The sequence below is a fragment of the Montipora capricornis genome, chromosome 2 (assembly GCF_036669925.1).
Source record: "Montipora capricornis isolate CH-2021 chromosome 2, ASM3666992v2, whole genome shotgun sequence".
NCBI classification, from domain to species: Eukaryota; Metazoa; Cnidaria; class Anthozoa; order Scleractinia; family Acroporidae; genus Montipora; species Montipora capricornis.
The window spans coordinates 64,968,165-64,985,664 of record NC_090884.1 but is presented as its reverse complement, the minus strand read 5'-3'; the positions used below and the strand labels follow the sequence as shown (position 1 = coordinate 64,985,664).

Genomic DNA, 17,500 nt, shown 5'->3' with positions numbered 1-17,500 from the left:
CTAACAGACTCGGCCACTGTCAAATTTATTGTATGTACACTAAGAGATGATGAAGGAAGAGAACACATCCACCATGCATGGACCGCTTCTAATGATATATTTTTTTCAATCTAATTTAGCCCGGTGGTCATCATGCGCGAATATCTAAAGGAACACACCTGGCCCCAGTTGTTCAAACGATGGATAGTGCTATCCGCCGGATAAATCACTATCCGCTGGATAACTCAATTGGTTTTATCCGCTGGATAGTGTTTTTTTCCGGTGGATAGCGCTATCCATCGTTTGAACAACTGGGGCCTGAATGGTAGTTTTAACTATCCCATTAATTAAAATTCATGATCAAATTAACTTTCACAGCATTACGCGAAGCTTAAAATAGATTGAAAAAACTATCACAGGGCATGGGGATGTGTTGTCTCCCCTCATCGTCTCTTAATTAATTTACACTGATCAATGTCTAGAAGCTGCTCATTTGAAAAGATGCTACGATCGATTAGTGTGCCCTCTACGACGATGAAAATAAGACATACAACGGCTACAGCTCCCCCTATTCTGGGCGAATAAAAAAAAACCTCTGAGAGAAGAATAACTAGTTCAAACCCCCGTTTGTGTAATAATATGGAATCGATGTGTGCCATTAAAGAATGCCGAACAACAGTTTGTTCTAAACTACAGAGTAAATATGTTGTCGGTACTAATACTGATAAAGTAGTAGATGGCTGCAGCTAACTTTGCGTGTGTTGGATGACACCCCGTCCGGCGAATCAATACGGTAATCCCTGTTGCCAGCGCTTTTTTCCCTCGACGGCTGAATCTTGGAATTGGCAGATGAGCGACGTACTTCAGGGGGTCACTGCTCATCCGAAAACTTATCACTTTTTTCTGGGTCTGAGACAGTGTGAGCCCGTTTGAAAAATCCTAGCTACGCCCCTGTACTTCCCAGAATGGAATCGCCGTAGGATCGGCAAGGGGAAGTCAACCGAGGGATGGACTATCTCTAAACTCGAGCTTAATGACTAAATGAAAGGCGCAAATCATAAAAAAATAAGAAGAATCACCCGTAAGTTTGCTGTATGTTATAAATAGCGAAAGGCAACTCCAAAACAACATAGTGCAAGGACTGTTTGGCACATAACATTTGCCCACATCGTCAATCCCTTTCATTCAAATAAGAATATTTCTGTCCATGTGGATGGTTTGCAACTAATCTCTAGACATATAGAGCGGTTTTCAATTGAGTGTCGAAAGTAATTAGATAATTACTTTGGTTTATGATTACTTCACTCAGTGATTGGTTCAAAGTTCTCGCGCCATTTTTTCAACCAATCAGAAGTGAAACCAAAACCAATCGTGGCTCACGCGTGCACATTTTCCCGCGCTTTGTGTCGGCTACGTGTAATTACTTCGAGTTTTGATTGGTTTGCCGGATTGTGTCAGTCCTTTTTGATTGGACAAAGTAATTACTTTGGTTTTGGTTTTACGACACTCAATTGAAACTCGCTCTATAGATAACAATCTTGTAATGTACAATTGCTGGTGGAACAATAGGTATGGAACGCCAACACTGTCATGTGTCTTTCTTTGTGTTTTATACGCAGAGGTCACGTTGGTTTATGTAGTGCTTTTGGGTTTATGTTGAGCTATTATCCCTTTATATGTAGTCTTCTTCATCCCAGTGAATACTTGAGGAAAGACGAAATTGTTTCAGCCCTAAAGTAGCCGCCACACCTTTCAAAAAACACTCTAGCACAGTATCTGCCTTATTATTGTTTCTTCACTCTAGTGCCAATGGAAGACGGCTATATACATCAATTGCACCAATAATAAATTACAAAGTACCACCGCACAAGTTTGTGATTGGTGTTTAAATGCCAAAGGTAATTAGGTCGCTGCACATCGTACACGCGTCTATTAAGGGGTCTCTTTTTCCTTGCATTTATTCCATTACTGTTTACTCGATGTAAACCATCTCTGACAAGCATCCTTTGCATTACTATTCCTTTCTCAACTTGGAATTGCTTGATGAAAGATTCCTCACAGCATGCATGGAAATTCTTGAGTAATTTTTTAATGTGCACATTTAGTTCCGATTCTCCGATTTCTGTGAAGTCAGACTTGCTAAGTCCAAATTGACTCATCCTACGGTAAATAATACTCTTAGAGACGAATAGGATAGCAGAAGCTTCCCTTATGGTGAAACCTTGTCCTAACAGATTTTCAAGCACACTCTTGGGAATAGAGAATGACAGTGCTCCAAGACATGTTTGAATCTTTTTCACCGCTTCTCCTCCAAAGGTTGCACACTCAATTCGCAGTGCCATTGTATTACTGCGAGAGGTTTTTCATAGGCTTTGCAGTTCTTGTACCGACAACCTGCAAACAAGGTCGGGTGTTCGTCTCGCAATTTCTCTTCCAGATATCGAAGTTTCACTTTCTGTAAAACGGGCAACAATCTTAAAAACACGAGTCAAAATGGCGACCTCATTCGAGGGGGATTGGGTTAACCTCTGGGTTTGCTTTTCATAGGATTTTCAGTGCACATAAGCGTGAAAGTACAGGCGGCCCAGACTCGGAGGGCAAAAAAATTATAAGGACTTGTATGGAAATCTCGAAAACAAACTGAAAAAGATATTTACATGCAAAAGTTTTCAATAAAAAGCCGTACTTTAATGTCGTGGTGACTTTCTCGCTTTTTGTGTCCTTACCTGCCCGGGTTGTCACTGGTACCTAAATAAAGGGTACCGCTGGCCTGGTTTGAAATTTATCTCACAAATAGGAAACAATACGTCGCTTTGGGTGATACCATGGTCTCCGGTGTCCCTCAAGGAAGTTCGTTAGATCCTTTCCTATTTTTGATATACATCAACGACCTCCGTAATTGCTCTGAGGTCCTTTAATTTAACATATTTGCGGACGATACTAACTTGTTTGCTTCTGCCGCCCTGAAAGATTTAAAATTATTAGAATTGCAAATGAATTTAGAACTAAAAAAGGTTAAGGAATGGTGTGACATAAACTAGCTGTGGATAAAACTAAAGAGAACCAATTACATGGTTGTAAAATCTCAAAGGAAAAAGAATACGAAGGTTAATATAAATATAACTAACCGAGATGGATCATGCCACTCCCTAAAGCGAAAGGATCACATTAAATATTTGGGAGTAATGATCGACAGTTCTTTAACTTGGGAATACCACATCTCATATGTATTATGTGCAAAGCTTTCACGGGATACAGGAGTAATCTTTAAGTTGAGGCATTATCTACCTCTCAAACATCTTACGCAGATGTATTATAATCTTATCTATCCTTATATTTCGTATGCTATTGTAGCCTGGGGCAGCAACAGCAAAACTAATTTCCAAAAATTACAAACTAAGCAAAATCATGTTATTAGGTTAATGTTCTTTGCAACTCTATTTGGCCAAAATGCCGATAGTGCACTACCTTTACTTAATGTATATCGCCTGCATGCTCTCAAATTTATACATGCATGGCACAAAGGTATTCTGCCAGAACTCTTCGACCATTTTTTCCAGTATGCCAGCAACGTACATAATTATAACACCAGGTATGCGGCCAATCAAAATCTTTACAAATTTCGAGTAAAAACAAATACTGGCAAAGAAATGATCTCGTTTATGGCAATTGATCTTTGACAAGAAACTTTAACTTTAACTTTAACTTTAAAGATCTAAATCAATATGCTTTCTCAAAAAGTGTTAAAAACTATTTTCTATCTCTGCAATATCAAACGTAAGTTTCCACAATTCCAGAAGTGTTAAAACTATGTTCTATCTCAGCAATATTAAACGTAAGTTTCCACAATTCTTCTAGCTCTTTCCTTTAGTAATCCGTCCCTCCAGTGTTTTTGACCTCGCCCTTCTTTTAGCCTTTTAGCCTCCATGCACAAACTATAGACCAGTCTCACCTTCAATTCTTATATATGTATCATTTTCTTTTTGTTTATGTTAATATTGTAATTCAAACTGCAAGTGCAAAATAAAGTGAAGTTGAAGTTGAAGTTCTCCGGCATCAGTCACGCTCAAACTCCGGCGATAGCCACACGGATAAATTTACTTCTCTTTGACCACGTGTCGAGGTCCACCAAGCATCCATTGCTGAGAAACAGCGAAAAATATTCAAATATTCAAAATCCTTCGAGGCTCACTTACAACAAATTTGGACACGGCTGGTCCACCGTTCACTCGAGCCTCGATACGGTGAGAGCAAATAAGTGATTTTAGCCAAAAAGGGAGAAAGTCACCAGGACAATATAGTACGGCTGTTTTATTGAGAACTTTCGCATGTAAATATCTTTTTCAGTTTGTAATCGAGATTCCCATACAAATCCTTATAATTTTTTTACCCTCCGAGTCTGGGTCGCCTGTGGTGTAAGCACCCTACAGAACACCGTATTGCGTCAAATATTAGAAAATGCACTGCTCGTCATCACATAAAGCAACATGCGCAGCGTATATTGAAGAAAGCATATCAAATAATGAGAAGTAGACCGCGTGAGACAAAGTTAGCACAGTGTATATTTGTCAATTGACTACATATAAGAGGGGAATTGCTCAATATAAACGCAAAAGTACTACATATAACAACGAGACCTCTGCGTATAAAACACAAAGAAAGACATATAACAGTGTTGGCGTTCCATAATAAGGAGCTACTAAGAGATCGGGTCAGTATCCAGCTATTACAACGGCTCTCGGGATTGGTTCCGAAAACGATGGACACAAAGAACAATACAAAAGAAACAATGCACCCTAACTCTAAAAACAATAGAGCGGTGTCCTAAAGTGATCCAATGAAATTAGAGGTGGTAGAGAGCTGTATCCTATCTCCAGAGAAACTACCTATTATCACTCTATTCTATTCATTATACAGCGCAGTCGTCAACTGTTCTTTCATTAATTGTTTGCAGATAACTCCTCTCCCAAATGCTACCACCCATAATTTAACGCGTAAGTGTTATAATGAATTAAATTCATATCGATCTAGTTTTAAAATGAAGTGAATTCAGAAAGGCTGTTAGACGGATGTGAAAGTGACAGTTTTCTCTTCATGGAGCATATTCTTATTTTTCACTCGTGTGACTCGTGACCAGGTTTTTTTTGTTTTTTTAACTGAAAAAATACTGAGAAAATATTTCATTACGAATAGGGTTCAATTGCCGGGGGATGAACTTGGGGAACCAAAATGGCCATTGTTTCTTTGTTTAAGGACACCCGTAATGTCATTGCCGGGCGTGACATCATGTGAAAACCAAGTACTCCTTCCTGTGATCCGTGCCCATTTTTTTGCACAAAAAAAATAACATATTTGCGTTGGAATGGGGTGTTTTCACTCACGTGACCAGCAGCCATATTTGATTACTAAAACAAAAGAAAGTATTTGCATGAAAATAGAGTTCACTTCCCAGAGGATTAGTATGGTACACTATCATGGCCGCTATTTCTTTTTTTTCGAACATCAACATGGCTGCCGTGACGTCATGTGAAAACGCTCTATAGGGTTTAAAATTTCAAGATCTTTTTTTGGATTTTTTTCTTTGCTATGAAGTCACTTTCATTTAAATCAAACTAAATTGGCACAATCGCTATTTTACCGTTATCGCTAACTACCTCATTCCCTTGATTCAAGACTAGTAACTCAATTTGTAATTAACAGTAAAAAATGCATTGTTTCGTTTAATCATTAGTTTACTCAAGGTTGAAAAGAGTTCCACAGAACTGTTCCCAAGAAGGTAAACATTTCTTTTCTTGTTTTACATACTTCTTTGACCGATAAAATTAAGGTCCCGTTGGAAGTTAAATTTGGGCGTCTTGCTCTAATTGCTCTAAGCATGTTAAACAAAAAATCTGAAAAATTAATTTTAGAATAGCTAAAATCGCTTTCCCTTGTTTCCCGCCATAATATGCGCGCGAAAAATGTTTGACTTATCATGTCGTATCATGTCAATCACACGTGAAAGGATCGGGTGTCAATTGACAGCCTTCAAGCGCCAACTGCTACCTTAGCACGTGCCAGAACGCTGATTGGCTTAGCACAATTGGCCCTCAAGTTGGGGGCGGAGATATCCAGCAGACCTTGAACTGCCCGCGAAATCTTTAAGCTCGATTTTCTTGGGCTTTATTTTGACGCCAAAATTACAACTTTTCGGACCTCCTGTCCCGAAATGTTTCACGATAACGCTTCCAAATGTCCATTTCTAATAGATGATTGTACTAACCCAAATACCGTGTAAGTAATTTTTCGTTTGTCTTTCGGAGATTGATTTTATGGCACTTTTTCTTCCCAAATTAAGTCGCCAAACCTCAAACATGTCTTGTGGTAATTATTTATAGTGTCTGAAAGACGATTTCGTTATTATTTGACGTATATGACCTAGGCACTGACATGGCCCTTTACAATAAAATAACAAAGTAGGAGGCGTTATTTCGAAGCAACCCCCGAATCTGAACCAAAATTGCGAACAAAATCCTTCGAACGATAATTTTTCTCTCGCAGAGCTACGCTAGGATAATTTTACCTGCGATATGTGCCAACTTATCCGAGCCAAGCTCTTTTCCATAGTCACTAGCCATCCTCAAAAGCCCACATAGTCCAGCTTTCGGCGCCATTTCATCCTTGTATGTCACTACTGGCAACACGACCTCTTCCTCAAATGAAAGATTATCCTTCATTGTCAGTTTGCTCCAAATGAAGTATAATCCTCCATTTAGATTATTCTGTCGCAGTGCTTGTGGTAGCAGATAAAAAGAAAAAAAAAAAAAAAGGTAAAGCAGCCCTTGGACAGGATTTGAACCTGGAGGGAGCACCCACTTTGAAGGAACTGTTTTTATCCACGTAACCACCAAATATCAACTAGCTGTTCATTGTACTTATTATTTACCAACACTAACTAGTATATATGAAATCATTCTTGAATAGTGCTTATATCTATTGATTGATTTTAAAATGGTTAGCTTACTCTTGAGGTTTGGTAACCTACATTTTATCCAGTTTAAACTTGTTTCTTATCGGATGATAATACACGTTTACAGCGGCATTCGGAAGAAAAAAATGTTGACATATTAAAAAAATATATTCTGGCATTTAGCGATGTGGTAGTCTAATTCTAGTGGTTAAAGGGAGGGGTTATTGATCAAACGCTCCCAGGTTCGAGTCCTGCGGGTCCCGCGAGTCCTGACATTGGAGACTTTTAAAGGAAATATGTTCATTTCCCATGGTCCCCATCAAGCTTTCAGTGTCCAAAATGAGCGATAATACTTCACTTGGAGAAAATTGACAATTAAGAATAATCCTTCCATTGAGGGAGAGACTACTGGACCAGCAGACGCGCTCGGCCCAACTGGGAAAAAGAGCAATCATCGTCTGGTGGAGAGGTCCACAAAAGCAAATGACCATATTGACCCGAAAGTATGGTCATTTGCTTTTGTGGACTTGCAGGTCGTGGGCCGCCTGTGATATGAATGGGGAATTCGTGGACGTTTTCAGGAAAATGTGCTTTTGTATCAGTTTTGGTTTCTTCATTTTTATCGCCATTTGTTTTCCTTTCTTCTTTTAGGAGACTCTTCACCAACACCAGTATCAACTTTAGGTAGGATATTTTAACAACACCACTCACTTAAGGAGATGGTCAATGGTTCTAACAGGAGTCGATCCTCCTCGGCTTCTTAGCTATAGGAGACTAGTGATAGCTGGTGCGGACATGCTGTCATTTTACACCTACACTCAAAGGCCAGATCGTAACACCTTCTCCAGCAGTTTGAGGGGCGAGACATGTTCTTTTGTATCAGCTTTGATTTCTTCATTTTAATCGCCATTTGTTTTCCTTTCTTCTTTCAGAAGACTCTTCGCCAACATCAGTATCAACTTTAGGTAGGACATTTTAACAACACCACTTAAAGTACCTATGGAGATGGTCAGTGGGTGAAGAAATATATTTTATCAATGATGACTCGGGGAAATCCGAGTCCTCCGGTTCTAACAGGAGTCGATCCTCATCGGCTTCTTAGCGGGGCCCATCGAGAAGATTAGAGAGTCTAACGATTTACAGATGTTATCACTTTCCGGCGCCTCAGTTATTTAAGACCCTCAGTACTGGGCCAGCCGGAGTTCAAACCTGCGGCCTCCTGCATGAAAGTCCAGTGCTCTTGCGACTGAGCCATCTCGTCGACTGGAATGCTACCTTTTGACAACTTCAGGCCTGACGATTTAAAAGTGAAATTGCCACCTGAAGTAGTTTCATGGCCTACCTTTCACAGTCTAGAGTTAGAGAGCATCCAAACTAGTATCTAGTTGAATGGTAGTAGGTAAAAGCTAGCCAAGCTTTCCATTTCACTCGTGTTGAAAGTTTGCAAAAGAAGAAAGATCAATCTAAAATCCAAATTGGCAAAGCGCTGCAGTGCGATGCGACGAAAGATTGAGCCCAGTCGTATCTGTTTTGGCCTTGTTCCTACTGCTTTGTCCCGTACTCTTCGAAATGTTGTCTACGTAAAAATTTGGGATTCTTACACACACGAGTTGTCAGTCGGCCCAAAATCGTTGCATCCTTACCGATGCGCTGGTCGATTTCAGCATCCAGGGACAGGTTGTTGCTGATGGTGGAACCAAGGTAAGTGAACTCGTGGACAACATCAAGTTCATAGTTGTTAATGGTGATGACACGTGAGGTGTCCACGTCTTGGCCCAGCACGTTTGGTCATTTTCAAGTTGATGGTGAGTTCGAAATATTTGCAGGCTTGGGAGAACCTACCCATGAGACACTGTAGCTATTGCTCGGTGTGTGAGGTGACTGCTGCGTCGTCAGCGAAAAGTATTTCTCTGATGAGGGTCACGCACACCTTCGTCTTTGCTCTCAGTATGGCAAGGTTGAACAACTGTCCATCTGATCTGGCGTGTAGTTACACTCCTTCGGTTGAGGTATAAAAAGGCATGCTTCAGCAGCAAAGAAAAGAAGATGCCGAAGAGGGTGGGCAAAAGGACGCAACCTTGTTTTACAACGTTCTTAATGTCGAATGACTCAGACATACTGCACTCATACTGGATGGTTGCCTTCACATCGTCATGGAAGGACCTGATCATGCTGTGTAGTCTTGGGGGGAAACCAATTTTCAGAAGGATGTTGAAGAGCCCTTCCCTGCTGACAAAATCAAACGCTTTTTTTTTGTTCTCTGCACCTCTCCTGCAGTCGACGGCGAGTGAATATCATGTCCACTGTGGAACGTTCTGCTCGGAAGCCACATTGGGACTCAAGGTAGATGCGTTCGGCTAGCTGTTGGAAACGCAGGAGCACGACGGGGGCAAAGAGTTTGCCTATGACGCACAGGAGGGAATTGTCCCTGTAGTTATTGCAGTCGCTTCTGTCACCCTTGTTCTTGTACAGGGTTACAATCTTGGCATCACGCATGTCTTGTGGTACGGCCCCTTCACTCCAACACTGACAAAGGACATCATGCAGTGGCTGCAGGAGGATGTTTTTGCAGCGCTTGATCAAGTCAGGTGGGATTCCATCGATGCCTGGTGCCTTGCCACAGGCCAAGTTGTCAATAACCTTGTTCAGTTCTCCAAACGTTGGCTCCGTATCTAGTGCCTCCATAATATATAGGCAGAGGTTCAATGGAGTCAAGAGCAAAAGTGGCAACTACGTTCTCTCTGGAGTACAACTGTGGTTAGTGCTCTACCCATCTCTCCCATCTGCTAGCCTTTATCGGTGATCACTTCCCCGCTGGATGATTTGAGAGGGGGAGTCTTACTTTGAGTGGGACCTACAGATTTATTGATTCCCTCATTCAGCTCTCTGATGTTCCCTGTTACAGCTGCAGTCTCGCTTAGCTGCTAGCAATACTCGTTGGCGCATCATCTGGCGGTCTGTTGCACTTTTGTCCTGGCAGCTCTGATTGCTTGGAGGGACCTCTCACTCGGTTAGCACTTGTATTCAGCAAGAGCGGCACGCTTCGCTTCGATGACGGGAGTTATCTCACTCGACTTGGAGTCAAACATAGAATTATGTCCACATCCTGGACACGTTATTACGTAAATCAAGTTCGAATTCCTTGAGCTGCAGTTCATCAAGTGTTTTATCCCAAATGTTTCTTCCGTGGCGGAGTGGGGGAATTCTGCAGAGTTGAATTTCTCCAAGATTTTGCACGACGACGATCAAGCGCTTTACATAGGTTGTCCTCTCAAATATCTGTACTTCCGATGTTGAACAAAACCACAGACAAATATTTGTCACTGAAAGTATAATACTCGTCGTTGCAGGCTGTACAGCTGAAATAAAAATAATAAGAAGAAAGGCTTGTGATTGGAACAAAAAAAGCTGAATTACAGATAAACCGATACCTACAAACAAGAGATTAAAAACGGAGACGTACATATTTTTGGGAATCTCTTATGTTATGCTCATCATCGATGGCGATGAAACAGGTAAAAAAGCGAACAAACAAGCAAGCCTTCAACGCACACCAAGCGAATAGCGCATGGTATTGACATCACGTGACCCCTAACAAAGGGGAGTACGGTGGGGAGCCCTACAGATTTCATCGAACTTAATTATTGTATATATTCCTGTTAAAATTACGGCCGTTCAAAATTACACCAGTACTTTTAATATCATGATTGCAAAACAGGTTGTCTCGAGATGCAAATTGAGCAAGGGTTTTACTTACATTTCTATTGTTATCGGGTTGTTGTTAACTTAGGAGTTAGAGGTGCTTGAGGGCAGTTCATTTTGACATTCATGTTTTTTTTTTTTTTTTTTTTTTTTTCGACAATTTGGCCCAGTCCCATGTTTTTAGGAGGTTGATATCTCTTTTCTCATTAATTGGGAGCCATACATCTTTAAGTACGGCCTGAAAGTTTTTAGCATAACGACCGAGTACAAAACTTGCAGCTGCAAATTGAACTCGGAGACGGCGTAGTAGGGTAACAGAACAGGTCGGCATAGTCTAGTTTTGACAAAATCAATGTTTCTGCTAGTTGCTCTCTGAGCTCGTATTTAGCAAGATATTTCATTTTTCTTAGTATCGATAAAGTAGTGTAACATCCAGACACTGTGTGCTTGATGTGACCGTCCATCTTAAGAGTGCATTGATGTGATCTCCAAGCAGCTCACAATATTTAATACGTTCTATTTTATGACCACTAACGGAAATGTTAGGATTGTACTCGACAAGGACTAACAACAAAAAAACAAGAGTTCGCTTTAAAGAGTACACATGGATCCGTGTTCTCAAACAGAAGCATTAACGTAGTTGTCACACTTCCGGCCTTTTATAAATAAATAAATAAATAAATAACTTTATTTAACGAGGGTACAGACATTGATTACTGGTCACCCAGTAGTTTTCATAATGGCCCTCCTAAAAAGTTTACCATGCATATTTCTCCTCAGACCACGACACTACAATTGTTATTGCGGTCACCGTTGCAGCTTCAGCGATAGCCATAATTGGTTTCAGTTTACTTTGGTACTACCGAAGGAAGAAAAGATCAACAGGTATGTTTGATCGGTTTGTTAGGATCAATACTACCCAGCTTGGAAGAGCTTTCCTTGATCTCTCTCTCTAGTAAGTAGGAAAGGAACCCTCTGCGTGGATCTCATCGATTATTGGACGAATAATTAAACTCTTAGCCGATTTAAAACTCGCTATAACCAGTTTGAATTCTAACGCCTGCCCAATGGCGGCTGAGTGCAAGTGACCTTGCATTGTTGTTTCGCGTGACAGAACATCGACGAGAAAATAGCAGAGGTCTTCCTTTCCTTTCTCGATGGAGAGGTAAATTAATGAAATCCGGTCTACCAAGAAGGGTAGAGCACTAACAAGGCGGACTAATTTAGAGCAATCCCAGGCACTTTCTTGGAAAGAAATATGTATTATCGAGCGTTTTCATTGTAAAACTATTGGAAAAATCCCCGTATGAAGGCCGTACGCATTAGCGCGAGCAGGGCCGGAAACGCCCGTACGGCCCTTACCTGCTATGAACACGCACTTCCTCGTGCGATGCAGTTTTACACAATTACGTTGCTTTTAAATATGCAAGTTGTTTACCACCAAAACAACATATTAGATAAATTTCCTTGCAATTTTGTGTTACTTATTTTGTCCAACATCATAATCTGAGTGCTTGTGAATAGTGAAAAGAGCCCTTATGATAAAATGCTTATTGACTGAGTTTAGGTCGGGCCGGACAGGAAAATATTTGGCCCTCGGTCATGGCACACGGTACGCCATGATCTCGGGCCAAATATTTTCCCGTCCGGGCCTCGTACTCAGTCAATAAGTTCATATTGTTCTTATGAGTACATATGGATTGTATAACAGGTGTGTTTAGGCGTAAAGTTGACCGGGTCATCTCCTTATCTCCATATACACTGAAGCATCGTTAATCTATTTATTTATTTATTTATTTATTTATAGATACATAATTTATTTAGTGAAATATGTGCTGGACGGAGTATGTAAGGCATTATTGTTTTGTTTCTAGAAGGGGAAAAGTACATTTCAGGCTTTAGTCAAGAACGTAAGTGTTTTATGCCCAGCGTCTATTAATGCAGATGACAACACTCAGTAGTATTATTATATGGCAAGCAATTTTCAGGCTAAATGGAGCACTCTGGTTGGCTGGTTTTCAGTCGGGGGTTTATTCAAGTTGAGCGAAACATAAAAAAGTTTTTGAAAAGCGGAGTTTGATTTTTTTATCACAACAGTACAATTGTAGCAAGCGGCATTTAGTTTTAAATGCAAAAGGTTACCGTTCAAAGTTTGCTGGTGAAAGACGAAGATTATGAACATGACCAAGCGGAGAAGTGTCCTATCGCTCAAAGAAACGATACCATATAACAAACAACCTCACGTGCTCGGGACCGAACTGGGGAATGTTAGCCCTCGGTCGTTCTTTGTACGGACCTCTCTGCGCTCGATCCGCGCTGCCAAGACCTCGAGCCCTCGCGCTCGGTTAGTAAGAGGTTATCACTTTTTTTCTGACTGAAAATAAATCTGTCTTTTCAGTCTTTCACGTATTTGTTCCATGAGAACAATAAACATCACTTTGGCCCTTTGCTCCTCCCAGAGCATAGGCCATTGTTATTGTTTATGGTGTGTTATTGCATGAGGAAATAACTCGTCTCATATGAAAGAAAAGTCCCAGCATGCATCTTTAAAGCTTTACAACATGGCGTCGCCGTTCAGGCTGAACCGTTGCACAAAAAGCCATGTTTAAATGAAGTATGTTTAAAACATTTAATTTCACAAGAATGTCACTACTTTTTTCGTTATTATAGCGTTGCTCTTTGAATACGACGCATTCATCATTTACAGTTCAAAGGACGAAGAATGGGTTAAAGGAACTCTTCTTCCGACTCTTGAGGGCAAGCATGGCTTAAAGTGCTGTATACACTTCAGAGATTTTACTCCTGGAATGCTTTATCGACAGAATATGGTCAACAGTGTATACGCGTCCAAAAAAACAGTTGCTGTAGTGTCCAAGAACTTCTTTAGCAGCGGTTTTTGTGAAAGTGAATTCGAGTATGCCCTGCGTCGACTTACAGAAAGGAGAGATGACAGTTTGATCGTCATTAAGCTCGATGACGTTGATACCCGTAAACTACCCTTGGAACTGAAACAGCGAAGCTATATCGACTGCCCCAAATCTATTGAAAAGGAAACTTGGGAGACTAAACTAGTTAACAGTTTAACAGTTCAAGGTTAAAAAAAAGCCCTTAATTGAGAGGATAACATATGCCCAGGTAGGGTGCATTTGGATGTATGCTGTTTTCTAGTTTTAATAATAAGACGTGTAGTGGCGTTTACATGGGATGAGGTTGTTGATGTAAAACTTTTAATTTTTTTTCATTTTGTTTAATGTGAACTAACATTAACTAATGAAGTAAAATAGTCACAATGTTTAGGGAACAAGAAAGAGTGTAGAAGGGCATGATATAGTTGGACCAATTATATGCCCTTTTTAATTATTACATTTTTGTTAAGATAAGAAAGGAAAGTTTACTATATATAAAGGAAAAAAGGGGCAGAAAGGAAGATGAATTTTAAAAAGGTCGTGTGACAGGGATTAATACTGAGCAAAGTAATTTTGAAAAACAGCTCTTTTAAGCAATCACTTTGTTGGTTTTCGAGAAATTTAATTCTAAAGAGCCCGAGATTGAGATGTTGCAAGGATACAATATATACGAGTGCCGTAAATATGTTGCTCAGGTACACGGGATAGGGTGAAATTGGACGGCTTTCAGTCTAAGATGTGATCATAAAATAGTAGGCAGATATAAAGTTCAGCAGTGTCGGGGAACTTGATAAGACCAAGGTTTACGTAAGGAGGAGTAATATAATCACGGAGTGGTACGTCATTAATGATTCTAACTACTTTGTTATATAGCTTAACCAATTGAGCTACAGGTGTTTCATAATTATTATCCCACAATACGCAACCACAGGTAAGGTAAGGATATACAAGTGCATAATACATACTGATAAGAGAATGTTTTGCAACATGACATTTTAGTTTTGTGACAATATTTAAACGTTTGCTAATTTTACTATTCACATAATCAATATGGTCATGCCAAGACAAAAAACAATCAATAACTATTCCTAAATATTTTATACTGTAAGACTGCAAGTTGGAGAGGCGGGTGTAAATTATAGTTGATTTTTTTGTGTTGGCTGAAAAATTCTGTGGCAGTCCCGCTAAATGCAGTCCACTAGTTTTCTCGACTAAAAATAGTTTTCCTTCATTTTGTCTCCATCAAAAGGGTTTGGTACAAATGTTTTAAAATTGAGATAGTTATTTCTAAATTATTTATTTTAATTTGTGTCGCTACAACACAAAATTGATTTTGAGCTCGCCCGCCGTCGCCGACGGCGATCAAAAGGGTAAGTTTCAGGGGGTTTTGAGCAGCGCGCTAGGAGTACAAAACGAAAGCTCTCCGAATTCTATTTTGATAGAGCAAGTTACTTTGTTTATCAATGACCAGAACCTACTCCATAGTCCCTTGAGAGACGAGGACCTTCGTTTTCTTTTGAAAAATTGTGGAAGCACTAAAATTGTTGATACGGTTGACTCTTTATTCTTTCATACCACGATCAAGCTCACAGACAGCATCGAATGATCCCTTGACTTGTCTAGCCTTCAACGCCTCGTGCATGGCAAATGCTGTCAGAATGTTACGGCCTTCACTGCAGTATCTGCGAATTGCTCCTTTCGTCTGACCTATAATGCGATCACAGACATCTTTGCCAAATTGAGCTCCTGAAAAGTCATATCTACCGAAGAAGAGACAAAAATATCCAAATTACCATTGTAATGTCTAACTGCTATTATTTCTGCCAGTGTTGCTGCTGCTTTTACATGTAGTGCTAACTACTTCTACTACTCTGCTGATTTTCTCCGGGTTCTACTGCTGACTATTTCTTCGAATGCTGGCGGTGTTAGAACTGAAAACAATATAATGTTGGCGTAGTGGCGAGAGCACTCGCCTCCCACCAATGTGGTCCGGGATCGAGTCCCGGCCTGCCTTGCGCCATATGTGGGTTGAGTTTGTTGCTGGTTCTCTACTCTGCTCTGAGAGGTTTTCTCCGGGTACTCCGGTTTTCCCCTCTCTTCGAAAAACCAACATTTCCAAATTCTAATTCGATCTGGATCGAGGACCACGAGTTCATCAGTTAATGGTACCGTCAAATATCACCCTCTTAAAATAAGGCGAGTGTTATAAATTGTATTATAAGGGTATGAAATTACCAATTACAGTAATTAAAAAGCGAAGCCTAAAATTACTTCCGCCTTTACGAGGCTGTATGGATATAATAGCTTTCATTCAGCGCAGTGCTCACATTGTTTAGTGTTTCTTCTCGCCTCATTACTTTGATTCCAACTCGAGAACCGACGTCATAGACAGCCGCAATTAGATTGTTGTTGTGATAACAACCATCGGAACGCAGAAAGACCTGGTTTATGCTCGCCTTGTTCTCTTTGATGATACCGAGAAGGTGTTTCAGTATTGCGCAAACAGCGAACCAGCCTTGGGAGTAACTGTCTTCGGCTTTTGTCTTCGGCGTTCCTGCTGATGACGCAATTAACATGCCAATTTATCCCTCTCTTCTCGAACCACTCAGACTGTTTTTTCTCTGTATTGGAGTTGGACGAACTTCATGCCCTAGTCCATTACAACAAGTGCAAAGTTAGTTTTAGCACGTTTTGTTTCGCTCTCTCTTGGTTCTCAGCTCCAATAAGATGGGACTTCTTCTGAAATATCATTTCTTTGGCCAGCTTATGGTCGTGTTTGAGGTCTTCTTTCTGATCCTCGCTGCTAAAATTAATTAGGCTAGTCAATTTCATTTGAGATCTCTTGTATCGCAGATTTCAAGCTTTCGCAATTCGCACATCGAACTTCATGCTCGTGTGCACAAATTTCCTGAAACTAGGTGTTCTGGGGCTCGTTGAGGGCAAAATATGTACACTACTGGTCTGGGCAACGACTCCCATGTTCTTCACAGTGCATCCTATACTCTTTCTTAAGGTAGCGTTTACCATTTTTCAGCTTCTGACGAATTTCTTCTCACCACTTTGCACTAGCGCTACAATGTTTCAAGTCATCCACGCAGTGCATATATGCTTAAAATCTGGGTTTTTAAACTTCTTGTTGGTGCTTCTTTGTACCCTGCAATTAAGGCCGTTACTTCATTATTATTTGAGTAAACGTCTGTTTTCGATTCCTGATAAGCTTGCAGTAACTTTTCACTGCCTTCGTGCGACATCCTTCGTCCACATGATCCAAAGCCTGAATGTAAGAGGCTTCATCTTTCTATCAGTGAGTGATGCAATTCTTGTCATCGCCTCATTGTAGACCTTTATCACATCGTGCTCGGCTTTCTCACCTGACGAGCTTTCAATATTCTTTCCACGCCATTGCCCGGCTGTCCAAAGAGGAGGATCTCTGCTGGGTATTTCAAATTGTAATGCCGACGACAAAAACATTACGGAACTTGCCTCCTCTTTTGGTTTCCTGGATAACACAAAGCAGGTAAATATTAAAATCAGTAATAATCCCAGCACTCGATCTGAAAGATACCACTGGCACTTTCAAACTTGAAAATGTTCTTCGCAAGCGGTCATTCCGGGAGGGGTCTTGCGCACTGCCCTGAAGATAATTTGATCATGAGACATAATGGCCTCGCCATATGGCATATTTTTGCCAGTAGCTCTCTACATCTTAAAATAGAAACTTGGTTTGTGAACGTTGAGTACCTTGAAAACTCTGGTCTATCACTGGGATCTTTCTCTTCATCCACGTGCTCTATCTCTTTTTTCGGTGTTCTCAACCACAGCCATTCAATCTTCAATCTACTACTGTGCGATTTTCGGCAGCTGTTACAGATGGCTGGAAAAAAAAACGCACGGAAAAGTGATCCCTGCATGCTTCATGCTGGATCACCGCTCTATTTAATAAAAAAATATACGATGTATGCAT

At 40.5% G+C, this 17,500-nt stretch overlaps 2 protein-coding genes across 4 annotated transcripts in view; both read left to right on the top strand.

Annotated features, from left to right (window-relative positions):
- Positions 1 to 157, top strand: part of LOC138031573 (uncharacterized) — a 17,091-nt gene extending 16,934 nt beyond the window's left edge. For both annotated transcript variants that reach the window (XM_068879251.1, XM_068879246.1), the window contains one exon: positions 1 to 157. This exon is cut by the window's left edge and continues 39 nt beyond it. In XM_068879251.1, the coding sequence (XP_068735352.1) occupies positions 1 to 114 (114 nt within the window). In that variant the 3' untranslated portion in view covers positions 115 to 157.
- Positions 1 to 17,500, top strand: part of LOC138031561 (protein toll-like) — a 178,174-nt gene that overhangs the window by 158,002 nt on the left and 2,672 nt on the right. Inside the window, exons 7-13 of one of the 2 annotated variants that reach the window (XM_068879242.1) lie at positions 4,934 to 4,973; positions 5,711 to 5,755; positions 7,580 to 7,612; positions 7,864 to 7,893; positions 11,411 to 11,515; positions 12,505 to 12,540; positions 13,301 to 13,765. In XM_068879242.1, coding sequence (XP_068735343.1) covers positions 4,934 to 4,973; positions 5,711 to 5,755; positions 7,580 to 7,612; positions 7,864 to 7,893; positions 11,411 to 11,515; positions 12,505 to 12,540; positions 13,301 to 13,728 — 717 coding nt within the window. In that variant the 3' untranslated portion in view covers positions 13,729 to 13,765. Of the gene's footprint in view, positions 1 to 4,933; positions 4,974 to 5,710; positions 5,756 to 7,579; positions 7,613 to 7,860; positions 7,894 to 11,410; positions 11,516 to 12,504; positions 12,541 to 13,300; positions 13,766 to 17,500 lie in introns of both variants that reach the window. The other variant, XM_068879241.1, reaches the window with a different exon arrangement.